Consider the following 13784-nt stretch of genomic DNA (forward strand, 5'->3'; position numbering starts at 1 on the left):
TTTGATTCAGATCTAATTCTTTTTTTGTTCAGTTATCTGTCGAGCATTATCTATTGCAAAGTTCTTAAAAGACACTTCTAAAACTTATTTTCTTTTGAAGATTTAAAAAATAATGTCATAAATCATCATGGTTTTCAAGGCAAAAGGAAGAATGAAAACTAACATTATTAAAGGTGCATAATGCTTTAAAGCAGGCCATTTTGTTGAAGAGAAACACTTTTTTCTGTTGAAGCAAATATCATGGCGGCTTGAGGAAAAGACTTTATGATGGAGGGGGGAGAAAAGGAACCCTGCATGAACACTCTGTAGCAGTTTACATGATCTATAAGGAGCACACTCAATTGCTCTCATAAAATAAATTTCATGATTTAAAATTTGTTCAATCACAAGTCACTGATTATTATTTATAGAAATTTAAGTTAAATTCAAATCTTATCTAAAATGAAATAGAACCTAATATAATCCAAAGATGATAATATAATCTAATTAAATGTGTGAAACTGAAATATATGTAAACTTTACCAAAAAAAGGGAAATGGACCCCAAAATGCCATGAAAAAACTATTTTGTGGTGTTGTTTGACTTCTAATTAGCTCATGTTGCATTTAACTTGATTTGTGGATTGTACTAAGACCTCTTGAGGTGCAAAGAAATCTCATTTTGAGAGTTACTATTCTTTAGTTATCTAGGGAATATTGTTTAGCTTGTAGTTTATCCTTTGTCATCTTTGTATTTTCTGAATAAGGTCCATCTTTCCACTTGACCTATGCCTATATTTGATTGTTTTCATGTATATCTACATTTGAGATGATACTATCTCTCATGTAAGCAGCTGAATTTAGAATAATGGAATCTGTACGAATAATGATTGTAATACAAATCCCTCATAATGAAGAAACTATAGACATTCTCTAGGTTCAAATATTCTGTGATAAGATAATTTATCTTCAATGTTGAAAATACAACTTTATAGACTTGTCAAGTGGCCATTGTAAAATGCAAGAATTAAAATTAATTTTCTTATAGGGAAAGGACCACTGACCCACCCTTGTATGTAATTTCATATATCTGGTCTGTGTGAAGTGCTCCAGAGAGGATTATTATACACTTGATAGTCGAAACACAAGAATATTTTATACTATGCTATTCAATCTGTTTTTTAACTTCATATAAAACATATTTATGCTGTAAATTATGCAACATGGTCGTGTTGGATGCAATGACAAAGGGACAAGATCTATAGGATTTCCAAGGTTCAGTTAATTTAAAATCTCAAATGGTCTCTTGCACCACCGGTTTTACATACAGTGATTCTATATACAAATTCAGCAGTAGGAAGATATATATCTCAAATATCCAGATCTTTTCTAATAAGAAATTGGTACTGAGTTAACCCAAACCACAATAGAAAAAACAATTATTTGAAAGCAAATAGATGGTTACAATCAAGACACTTGAAAAGGAAAATTCAACAATAGACACAAACAAACATAATTGGAGTTTATCCCAAGGATGGTGGTGGTGGTCGGCGAGGGTTTGGAAGGTGGCGTGGGGTGGAAAAGGCGATGGACAAGAAAAAAAAAACAGCAAGGCGGTTGGCAAGCAGAAAATATCAAGGCGGTTGTTTCCCCGGTGCCGGACAACAAGCAAGGAGTGTTGTGGGAGGGCTGCCCAGGGTGATGGCAGCAAGTATGGAGGACTAAAATGGTAACAACAACAAAGCGGAGGGATTGGGCAGCAACAAAACGGCTGGAAAGGGCAATATTACGTTGCAGAAGCACTGGAGGAGGATGGCGACAGTGAATGGCAGTAGTTGCTACAATGGCGACAAGCTGTAATGAGGGTAACGACTGGCCGGACAGTTGGAAACAACAGAAAACAGCCAGGAAAAACTGTTCGGGGGTGGCGGCAACAAATGAGAATGATAGTGGCAAAAGTGGGGCATGCGTGGGATTGAACTAGAACAATACCCAGTTTACTCTATAGGGTCTTCCAAAAATTATTGAGAAGTGTCATTTTTATTTGAAGTATTGGCATGCTGTGTTGCTCTTAGGGTTGACAACATAGGGGGTGGATTGAAGATTATATAATCCAAAAATTCCTCTAGTGAGGGTCACACTGCCTCATATATCGTCTCTTTTATGACGCTATATTATGATTTCACTAAAGCTTGTTTCACTGATGCCTCTCTCACAACCTATAAAAATGTAGCACAGGTCACTAAAGTTCCTGTCTGTCGGAGTACCCATCATAACTGACTCCTTCAACGATATAAGTGTCATACACTATCCCGTATTTGATAAATGAGTAGGTGTTTTTGTTGTCATCATGAAGTGTACTGTTATTTTGCCACAGTCGGCCCAAAAGAATATGATACATCCATATGCACGACATTATGCCAAACCTGATCTTCGGGCTTGTCTACCATAAAAAACTCTATGAGACATCTTCTGTCAATTATGATCTTATTTTCTTTCTTCGACCATAACAAAAAATATAATTGGGAGTATTTATGAGTAGTGAGACTCTATTTAGATAGATGCCACGTTTTTATAACTTCCTCCATTTATAATGAGAATGCACATTTTTTCCTTCACAATGCGGCATGTACGGAATATGTTATGGAGGAGCCACTGTTGCTCTCTCTTGGGCTTAGGTTCAACAACTTATCAGGTTAGTGGCATCTTTCCCTCATATGCAGACAACTGATATATTCCTCTATATTCTTTTTCTCTGGGTCTTTACGCTTTGCCTCAACTGCATCCTGTTCAATGAAGTATATCACCCTTCTATTTGGACAGTTAGATGCAACCATGACATTTTAAGATCTTCCTCATCGGGATGGATTTTGGAGCACTAGAGTTCTCTTCGTCTCCAATTTGAATTGATTTTTCTTCTAATGGGTTAGGCTGAGATGTTACACTGTGTGCATTCTTGTTGGCTGTGTTTGAGCTGAACTGTGTTTGAAGGATGGTGTGGACTTAATACTGTTGTGTTATCTTTCCACCTTCAGAACTAGACTCTAAATACCCTGTAATGTCCATTAAGGCTATAATTGGACCATGATGCCAATGGACTGTCTCTGTCTCTCAGATATCGACATATAGTGTTCTCCTCGGACTTCACTAGCTCACGCCTTAATATAAACTGCTCGACTCAACTGTGTACATTTCTACTGAAAGATCTTTTTTGTTTTCTCAAGAAAAGGTTCTATTGTAATGTGTTGGTACTTACCTTGTATTTTCTTTTTCATCTTTAGACCACATAGCGAGTTTGCTTTCTTCTTCTCGCAAATGTAGGCATTTCAAAATTTCCCATCATGGAGATGCACTCTTCTTAAACTTTGATAGGTGCTAGCTCTATCCTCATCTTAGGTGGGATATCTTTGTACTGAAAGTCAAGTTTCACTACCTAGAGCCACTCGATGAACTTGTTCGAATTCATGCGACCATAAAAAATCCGACAAGCCAATCTTCACTCCAAAATTGTGGCTTTTCTGCTGATATTTCGTGCCAAGTTTGTGAAGTATTGGTTTTCCATCTCTTTCAATTGGTTGGTCACCTTTGTTGTGTGTGACTTTTGCATGCTGCTTTCTTACAAAATGAATAAGCTTCCACTGCAATTGAGGGTTTCTCCTTGGCAGCATAGCATCTCGTTCTTCCAAATGAGATTCTGACTGGCTCTGATTTTAAATGACACCGTTCTAGTGCTCCTAGAAGGTGTGTGTTAGACACCAAAATGCGTAAGAGAAGTTTTAGGATGGGTACAAGAATAGGAGGATGGATGACAACTGGAAATCAGTGTTAATGGGGGTGGGATAGTGAACCCAAAACAAGAAGACAATGACTTTTTGCTGTAAACAACAGATGGTGGCAAGTGTTATGGTTGTTCGATTGACAACAACGAGCGAATGACAAACTTGTGAGGAGCGGATGGCAAGGGAGATCCGCTACCTGTTTCTGAGCAAGCTATAAACACCACTTGCAAGCGGAAGATGCTATAATATTTCGGAGAGCAGAAACTAGATGAAAGTGTCCACAATTCATAAAATCCAAAAAACTAAAGATCAAACAACCTTGTTACAACACACACACACGCGCATATGTATCCCTTTTATAGAGAATACCTAAAAGAAACAAAAGTAAGAAACTTTTTTAAAAAAGGAGAAAAGATAAAAGAGGATTAATGAGGTCAGTTAATCTCGCGATTGTGAGGTCCGTGACGCGGAATCACAATAATCTCGTGTTTTGCGTCGGATATGTAAAATGACAATTGCATGTATGTTATGAAACGTTTGTGGACGTGATAGTAGCAATTTTGAATCATTCTTACTAAAAGTGATACCTAGCAATTAGATGTAAGTATCTTGGATCTATTATAAAGAAGAATGAGAATATGTGTTAGGATATAGTGGTTGAAATAAAATAAATATGTTAGTTGTATTAATACTTACTAAACTAAATAATTGCCTACTAAATTTAAATAAAATATATTTTAATAAATACTAAAATGAACCTAATTTATTTATATGGCATTAATGATCCCAAAGAATGTTTGATTAGTAAATTGGATGATCGAGCTATGAAAGATAATGAGTTTTTGTTGCTGAGGTTTTAATTCGGAGGGATGTGGTCGGGGTTGTTGATGCTTACAAAAAACCATAAAAACAACAACAACAAACCTTTATCCCACTAAATGGGGTCGACTACGTGAATCCTTTTTCTCCATTGCGTCCTATTGAGATATTTTATATTTGCATTTCTTCGAAAGGAAAAGAAAAAGCAATTGAAAGAAATATATACTTAGTTTGCTTGGGTTTAAGAACTTGGGTCTAATAAATTATATCGTTAAGAACATGGAGTTTGTAAGGAAGATGTTGCTGTTGTAGAGATTGATACACAACTGTGACAACACCAACTTTGTACAACAGGAAACCAACGCCCCTGTGCCCATAGTGGCCCCGTTTTTCCAGGATGAGTGCCTAGGCCCCCATTGCGTAGAAGTCATGTGCCTAGTTAGGGCGCAAATGCGCCACATTTTTGCCTTTTTTTTAAGTCTAGAAACAGAGTGATTAGAATTCCTGCGCTCAGGAGGGGCACAACTACGGCCAGATCATGCTTCGAAGGCAGAGAAAGTGGAAAACAACACTCGAGACAGACGATTCAGTGCCAAGAGTGGTTTTCTTTTTCGATTTGATTTTAAGCCTTCGTTTAATTTGAAAACTGACTTGCAGTATATTCTTTTGATGGTGCATAAAAAGTTCGAGTTGCGTGAAGAGTCTGGTGAATTTTGACCGATTTCTCTTGTGTGATCGAAAGAGGAAGGAGCATCAAAATTGTTGTAAGCTCTATGAGAGTAGAGAGAAAATCTAAATGTGGTGCAATATGTACATTTCTCTTGATTTTCTTATGAAAATTTGTGATGTGGCTCCGTATTTTTTTCCTGTTGTCGGGTTTTTTCACTTTAAATCTTGTGTGATTTTTTTGGATTTCTCGTGTTGTCACTTTTGTTCATTTTTTTTTCTGATCTCTCTAATCGGTGTGTTTTTTCGCTATGTTGTAGAGTTGTGAATCGACTAAATCCGTTTTTTCCATCACAACAAGTTGTATTCGAGACATGTTTTCTAAAAATCTTTGATTTAATTGAGAGTAATGACCGACAGAGCAAGATACAAGGCGGAGAAGTTCAATAGTTCAAACTTTGTGTTCTGAAGAATGCAAGTTAAAATTTTATTGTATCAAAAGAAATTGTATTTTCCACTGAAAGGAACCACGAAGATACCTGAATCAATGACATTGGAAGGATGAGAAGTGCTTGATCGAACAATCCTATGTTTGATCCGCCTTTTACTTGTCTGTTGCTTTCAACATACTGAATGAGAAAACTACGATGTATCTCATGACGACACTGACAAAGATGCATAAGAAACCTTCAACTTCAAATAAAGTTTTCCTGATGTAGGGATTCTTCAACATAAAAATGGTGAAATATAGTTTGGTGGTTGATCACTTGAATAATTTTAACACTGTAAAGAACCAGTTGTGTTCTGCAGGCATCAAGTTTGATGATGAGGTCAGAGCACTATCAATTTTTTCTTCGTTGCAGACAATTGGGATGGATTAGTCACAACGTAACTCTTTTAGTAATACGAAGTTAAACTTTGATGATATCGCGAGTTTAGTGCTAAATGAATTTCACGAGAACGCGAGTGGTAAATATTTAAATTCTGTTTTGAATGTTGAGAACAACATAACAAATTTGGATAGAAATACAGGCTGAAATATTCAAGTCAAGAATAGGAAAGTCCATGTTAGGAAGGGGAAATGAATAGAAGCACGTCAGAACTGCAAGAAATATCTTTTAAAAAAGGGATGTAAAGCTTTGAAAAAAGCTGATTGTGGAGGCTAAGACAAGAATCTTTCTACTGGTAAATTCAGGGTGACTTCCTAGTTTTTTCCCTAGTCAGTACTTTTGGATGGTAGATTCAAGTGTCTCTTCTTATGCATGCCTAAACAATGAAATGTTTAAAAAAATTACACTTAGATTGATTTAAGAAAGGTGTATTTGAATGATAACAAAGGCTATAGTATTGTAGGAAAGGGTGATGTTGATATCATGTTGTCGAATGAAATAGTTTAGAAGCTCAATAAAATTAGGCATGTTTTAATTTTGAAGAGCAATTTGATCACTTTGAGCCAACTTTCAAGGCCAAGGTATGTGACTATTTTCACGGGTGATTCATGGAAGGTGACTAGGGAGGTCATGGTGATGGCTTAGGGCCACATTGGAGACAATATTTACTTTATCAATGAGATGACATAATCATTGATGTGGCTAAAAAAAGTTTGTGCGGGTCTTTGGCAGCTCATATTTGGCCTTATAAGCGAGAAATGTATTAAATCCCAACTTTTTGAGAATAAATTTCGTAAAATCTATAGATTTTGATTTTTGTGAAGACTAAGCATGACAAACAAAAAAAAAAATCTTTATCCAAAAGTGGGTCAATGGTGAAGTCCAAGAAGTTGGAGTTAATGCATATTGATGTATGAGGCTTTATTCTGATTTAGTCCATTGAAAACTCATTATTTTATCACTTTCATAGATTATCACACTAGAAAGGTATAAGCTTACTTCTTAAACCATAAATCTGATTTTTTTGAGATGTTTAAGAGGTATAAGGCCATGTTAGAGAATGAGAAGGACTTAAAGCTCAAGATTTTCAGATTAGATAATGGTGACAAGTATCGTGATCGGCGATTTAGGAATTAGTGTGCATCATAAGTGATCAGATATGAGTTTATTGTTAAGGACACCCCAAAAAGAATGATGTGGCTGAGCGCATGCATAGAACCATCACAGAAGCATGTCATGAGTATGAGGTTGCATGTAGACTTGTCAAATCAATTTTGGGCAGAAATAGTGAACGCTACAGGCTTACATCAAGAAGCCAGGAGTGATAAGTAGATAAATTTATCTCACTTGAAGTTATTTGGCTATTCAACATATGTTAATTTTGATGCAGAATACATAAGTAAATTTGACTCAAAATATATAAAGTGCACTTTCATTCGATACGATTCAAATAAATCTGGGTATAAATTCTTGGATTATCAGTATCAATGGTTCATCAGGAGTAAGGATGCGACGTTCAATGAATTGAAAATGTAAAAAAAGATGAGCATAACTCAGGATAGTCCGTCAGTTACTTTTAAAAAATAATTCAAGCGTGCTGACACAGAAGACAAAAGTGATAAAGAAGATCGAGAAATGAGAGATGCTCAATCTGATGAAGCATATGAAGTTTTTCGGTCACCTGGTACTGAAGTAAGGAGGTCCAACAGAGTCATGCAACCGATACAAAGGTATTCTCCTTCATTATAATATTTTTTGCTAACTGATAGTAGTGAACCAGAGTGTTATGAAGATGCCACTCAAGTTGGAAGATTTAAAGGAGAGGGGGTTTATCATGGTTAATAAGATGCAGTCATTGAGGTCAAATCAGACTTGAGATTTAGTAGAAATGCCCGATGTAAAAAGGCACAACACAACAAGCAAGTCTATAGATTGAATGAAAAGTTAGATGGTGGTTGTGAAGGGGTTTTAGCAGAAAGGAGTAAACTACACTAAGATATTTTCTCTTGTAGTGAAAATGACAATTATCATAGTTGGTAACATATAAAATTCTACATATGGAAAAGATGAATGTAAAAATAACCTTCTTACATGAAGATCTGGAAGAAGAATTGTATATGCTACAACCTTAGGGTTATGAGATTCTGGAGAAAGCAAACATGGTCTACAGATTGATGAAGAACATTTATGATTTGAAGCAAACTTCAAGACAGTGGTATAAAATGTTTGACAAGTTCATGTCTAGCAGTATGTACATGAAGTGTCAGACAAATCACTGTCGCTTCATTAAAAAAATTGGTAATTGTTATGTCTTGCTTCTTTTGTATGTGGATGACATACTTATTGCATAAGCATATATCGAGAAAATCAAGGACTTGAAGGAGGAATTATCAAGAGAATTTGAGATGAAGGATTTAGGTCTAACCAAGAAAATTCTCGGAATGAGAATCAACATAAAAAAGTGTGCATATACTTTGAAGTTGTCTTATGTTGAGAATGTGCTACAAATGTTCAATATGAGTTAGGCAAAATCAGTGTACACCTTAGTTCACTTTAAGCTATCTTAGGAACCATTACTTAAGTCTAAAGCAGAGCAAACCAAGATGGGAGGAACTCTATATGCTTCAGTTATTGAAAGTATGATGTATGTTATGATATATATGAGGTCAGATATTGCACATGCAGTGCGAGTGATCAGCAGGTGCATGACATTACTGACAAATATCATTTGGAGGAGGTGTTCTAAGATACTTGAGGGGAATAATCAACAAAGCATTTTGTTTTGGAAATGCATGAATTGATCTACACGAATCTGTAGATTTAAATCTTACGGGTGATATGGATAGTAGAAGAAGTACAATAGGGATATATCTTTACTTTGGGGAACACAACAGTGAATTGGGTTTTCAGGGTGCAGAATATTGTTGCACTTTCAACTATGGAAGCTGAATATATTGCTATAACTGAGACTAACAAGGAGTTGTTTTGGATGCAGAGTTGACAAAAATGGACAATGAGTAAGGGATTGGAAAGCTTTATAATGATCGTATTAGTGTTTTTCATATAGTTAAGAATGTCATTTTTCATTCCCGGGCAAAGCATATTCAATTAATGTATCATTTTATTCACTCTTCTAGAAGATGAGCAGTTATTATTATTTTTAAAGATACATACAAACTCAGAATCCTGCAGATATGTTAACTAAGGTGGTGACTACCAAGAAACTGAAGTTTTGCTTGGCTTGAGTTGGTGTTCAGGAAGTTTGAAATTAGAGGTGAGCCACATTACGATACAATAGTATGAAAATAGTACATTTTTGGAGGTGTGGAATTGGGCGCTATCAGTCTCCAAGTGAGAGATTGCTGGTGTTGTGGAGCCCGAGACATAACAACAACAACACCAACGTTGTGCAACAAAAAAATCAGTACCCCTTAGGGACACACTGTGCCCATAGCGGGCAGCCCTTTGCCAGGAAGGGCGCCCAACGCCCAGTGTATGGAAGTCTTGTGGCTAGTCAGGGCATAAATGCACCACTGTTTTGCTCATTTCAGGTCCAAAAACAGAGTGATTGGAATGTCTACACCCTGGAAGGGCGTGACAACAATCAGATCGTGCTTTCAAAACTGCGCGAGTGGAAAACCAACACTCGAGATGAGCGATTCAACGCTAGGAGCGATTCTCTTTTCTTGTTTGATTTTAAATCCTCATTTCATTTGAAAACAGGCCTGTTGTATATTTTTTTCAACAACATGTAACAAGTGCAAGTGCGAGTTGCGTGAAGAGTCAAGGGGTGGATTTCGACTGATTTCTCTTGTGCAATCAAGATGGGAAGGGGTGTCCAAGTTGTTGCAAGTTCGAGGAAAGTAGAGGGGAAATTCGAGCATGGTATAATTTGTATATTTTTCTTGATTTTCATTATGAAGTTTTTGTTGTGGTGCGACTTGTTTTTTTCTGATTCTCTGGTTTTTTCACGTTAATTTTTTTGTGTTTTTTCTAGATTTCTTGTGTTATGCACTTATGTTTGTTGTTCTAGTTATCTAAAATTGGTGTGTTTCTACTGTGCGGTTCGATCGTGAATTGATAAAGTCCGATTTTATTGAACGGGGATGTGGACAGGGATGGTGAAGCTCATTTTACTTATGATAATGATGAGTTTGAGGATTAAGCTTTTAGTTTAGCTTACAATTTTATGAAATTACAATTTAGTATTTCTCTTTTTGAATAAAAAATTAAATTTTTGTGTATAAAACTCATTATTTTATTAAAGATTGAGTTTTATTTTACTCTAATGTGTTGTATGAAGTGGATCTTATATCATATACTGGAATTATGTCTATATTTATCATTTTTATTTGATTTTGTTTTCATTTTTAAAATGTTCTACACATTTTTATTTGATTTTGTTTTCATTTTTAAAATGTTCACGACGCCATGTGTTATGCCCTATTTACTCTCTAGAGCCCTCGTACCATGTTGCGCCATTCGTCATTGAAAACCATGCCTACAGTGTATGGATCTGAGCATTGGCTATTAAAAAGTCACTGGTAACAAAGTTTGTTAAGATAATATATACGGCAAAGGTAGGATGGGATAGCTTGAGAAATAAATATATTAAGAGGATGGCTAGAATGTTATATCTATAGAAGAGAAGTTTGCAAAATATAAATTTGGGTGACTTGGATATGAATAATGAAGGGAAGATAATGGCCTTATGTTAGGTGATAAAATTATTGTGTTGGATGATTTACATATAATAGGTCTAACAACTCCTTCAACAATGAGCAAGAGCAAATGGAGAATAATGATTCATAATGCCTCCCACAAATAGTTGGTATTGAGGTGATTGATGATAATGATGATGAAATTTACTTTTTCATTATTATTTTTTATTTATCATTAAAATCTGGAAGGCTTGTTGTTGCTTGCTTTTTCATAGAATTTGAAAACTTTGTCTGCATTTACTTGTGGGCAAATTTCGGCAATACCTTCTGTTGTTGGATGCTAAATTACTGCCTTGTCCATTGCATATGCTGATCCAATTTTTTGCACCTGTCTAACAATTTTCATCGCATTCCTTTTTGTTGCTATGTAGCTAATTTTAATATTATTTCATATCTGTAGCATTTATTCTGATTTGAATATCTATGAAAATTTAAACTTCTTTGAATAGGTTAGCCAAAAAGAAGATTGAAATGCTGCGATCTCCAAAGTTCCACGTATCCAGGACAAGACTCATTATGTATAATGTGCCAAAGACGATGACTCAAGAGGAAGTGAAGAAGATGTTTATAGATGCAATCCTTTCTCGGGCATCAAAGCAAAATCCGGAAGTTCAAAAGGTTTGATACGTAGGTTAAATGGTTATTCTTAACCAAGCAAAATCCATTTGGTTTTCGGGATGTCTAAACTGTTCTGTACTTAGGTAAAACTCTTGAAGGATGATAAAAAGGGACAATCTTCTGCCAAGAAACATTCACGTGGTGTTGCATTTGTAGATTTTAAAGAGCATGAGCATGCTCTTGTGGCGCTAAGAGTCCTCAATAACAATCCAGGTAAGATGATAGAGTAGAAAATGCTAATTTTTTACCTATATTACCGTTTGCTTATGTCCTTTTCTATGTAAATTATAGTACTGTCACTTGTTCCAAATTTAATACCAAATATGCATTTGCTACCTTCTGCATTGGTTTTTGTTATGACAACGATTCCTTTTTTTTGGGAAATTTATGTATTGTCATTTTCATTGTCACCATTATCTTTATCCCGACTTGCTAGGATTGGTGTTATGAATTTTTATGTTTCATTTATTTCAATTATGTATTATCTGAGTTTATAGAGTTATTACTCTCAAATCATTTTGAATAGTATTTTTCCACATAACCATAGGTTTATTTTTTAATTGTTTGATAATAATTTAATTAACTTTGTATTACCCTTTTATTATATGTGCTCAAACTGCCCAAGTCTATTTTCAATAGACGTCACTCCAATTTTTTATTTTATTATAATCGTTCTTTAATTCATATTTGTTCATTTTATCACACAATTCATCTTAACATTATTATTCTATCGTTGGCAACTTATATATTAATTAACCAAACATTGGATCCAGACAACATCGTCGGCATTATTTTAATTTTATAAAATCCACCATTAAACCTTCAAGGTAAATCTGATATGTGTGTGTATATATATATATATATATATATATACACACACACACACTCTTGAACAACAATTTGAAAAAAATATTGCTAAATGAAAATCCTAAACATTTTAAACTTAAGTAAAACTTTATCAAATTCTGTTCTGAAAGAAAACATTAATGTTTCTGCTTGGGTGTGGCTGATATATGAGCTGAAGTGCGGCGCACGTCTCGAGGCTTTGTGCTTTATGCCTGGAGACGTTTGAGGCAACATCTCGATCAGGTTAGGTGAAAACATATATTATCTTATACTATTAATATACACTATATATTTCATACAATGTCTAAAAAAGATCAATAGATAATTTAAGTATGAATACTTGATTATGTTATTAATTTATTTTTTATTTTAAATTATATGGAATTTCAGATTAATTGATAAAAAAAATTATAGTGAAGCAAGATAGAATTAGATGATAATAAATATGATTGACTTTGAAAATGAAAGTAAGTATGATGTCACTTTGGATCCTGAACCTCATGGAATATTTAAAATTTAAGTGAATGCTTTCCTAGAATAACATTTCAAAATATGCTTTATTGAGAGGTTTGATGGAGAAGTACGGAGAGAATAAAGAGGATTTACATATGATTTTTTTTTTTATTTTGAAAAAGCTTACGATAAGGGTTTTAGAGAAGTCATTTGGAGAGTTCTAGAGAAGAAATGTGTTGATATGACTTATATTCAAGTCTTGAAAGATATATATACTAGAGTTGTTACTTGTGTTTGAACAGAAGAAGAATTGACCAAGTATTTTCCTATTTTAGTTAGATTCTATCAAGGATCAGCTTTAAGCCCATATTTATTTGTTTAAGTTATGGATGCTCTTACAGGACATTTAAAGGTGGATGTACCTTGGTGTATGCTTTTCAATGATGATATCCTTCTTGTGGATAAGACTAAAGAAAGAGTTCAGGCAAAACTTGAATTATGGAAGTTTACATTGGAGCCTAAAGGTCTTCGTTTGAGTAGAACTAAAATTGAATACATGGAATATAATTTAGTAGTAGCTCTAACGACAGAGTTGTAACTATGACTAATCAAATCATTAAAAGGTGTAAACGTTTTAGATATCTCGGGTGTATTGTTCGAAGTGATGGTGATATAGATGGGGATGTTATTAGTAGAAGTGGAGGAATGCATCGGGCCTATTGTGTGATAGAAAAGTACTGCTTAGACTGAAAGAAAAATTTTATAAGATGGTAGTGAGACCTGCAATGCTCTATGGTGCAGAATTTTGGCCTTTAAAAGAGAAGTATAAAACAAAGTTAAGTGTTGTTGAGATAAGAATGCATAGGTGGATGTGCCTTGACACTTCGAAACAAAATGCGAATCGAATATATCCATGATAGGTTTGTTGTAGCTCCAGTGGTGGAGAAGAGAGAGAGTTGTCTTAGGTGGTTTGGTCACATGAAATGTCAGCCATCTGATGATCTGGTTAGGAGA

General features: G+C 34.9%; 1 protein-coding gene across 1 annotated transcript in view; it reads left to right on the forward strand.

Moving 5' to 3' along the window:
- Positions 1-13784, forward strand: part of LOC110019619 (RNA-binding protein 28) — a gene marked incomplete at its 3' end in the record, with an annotated part of 44983 nt that overhangs the window by 30385 nt on the left and 814 nt on the right. The window contains exons 17-18 of the mRNA XM_020717361.1: positions 11303-11471; positions 11555-11684. Coding sequence (XP_020573020.1) covers positions 11303-11471; positions 11555-11684 — 299 coding nt within the window. The remainder of the gene's footprint in view (positions 1-11302; positions 11472-11554; positions 11685-13784) is intronic.

Source organism: Phalaenopsis equestris, unplaced genomic scaffold (assembly GCF_001263595.1).
Source record: "Phalaenopsis equestris unplaced genomic scaffold, ASM126359v1 Scaffold000064, whole genome shotgun sequence".
In the NCBI taxonomy this organism is placed as follows: domain Eukaryota; kingdom Viridiplantae; phylum Streptophyta; class Magnoliopsida; order Asparagales; family Orchidaceae; genus Phalaenopsis; species Phalaenopsis equestris.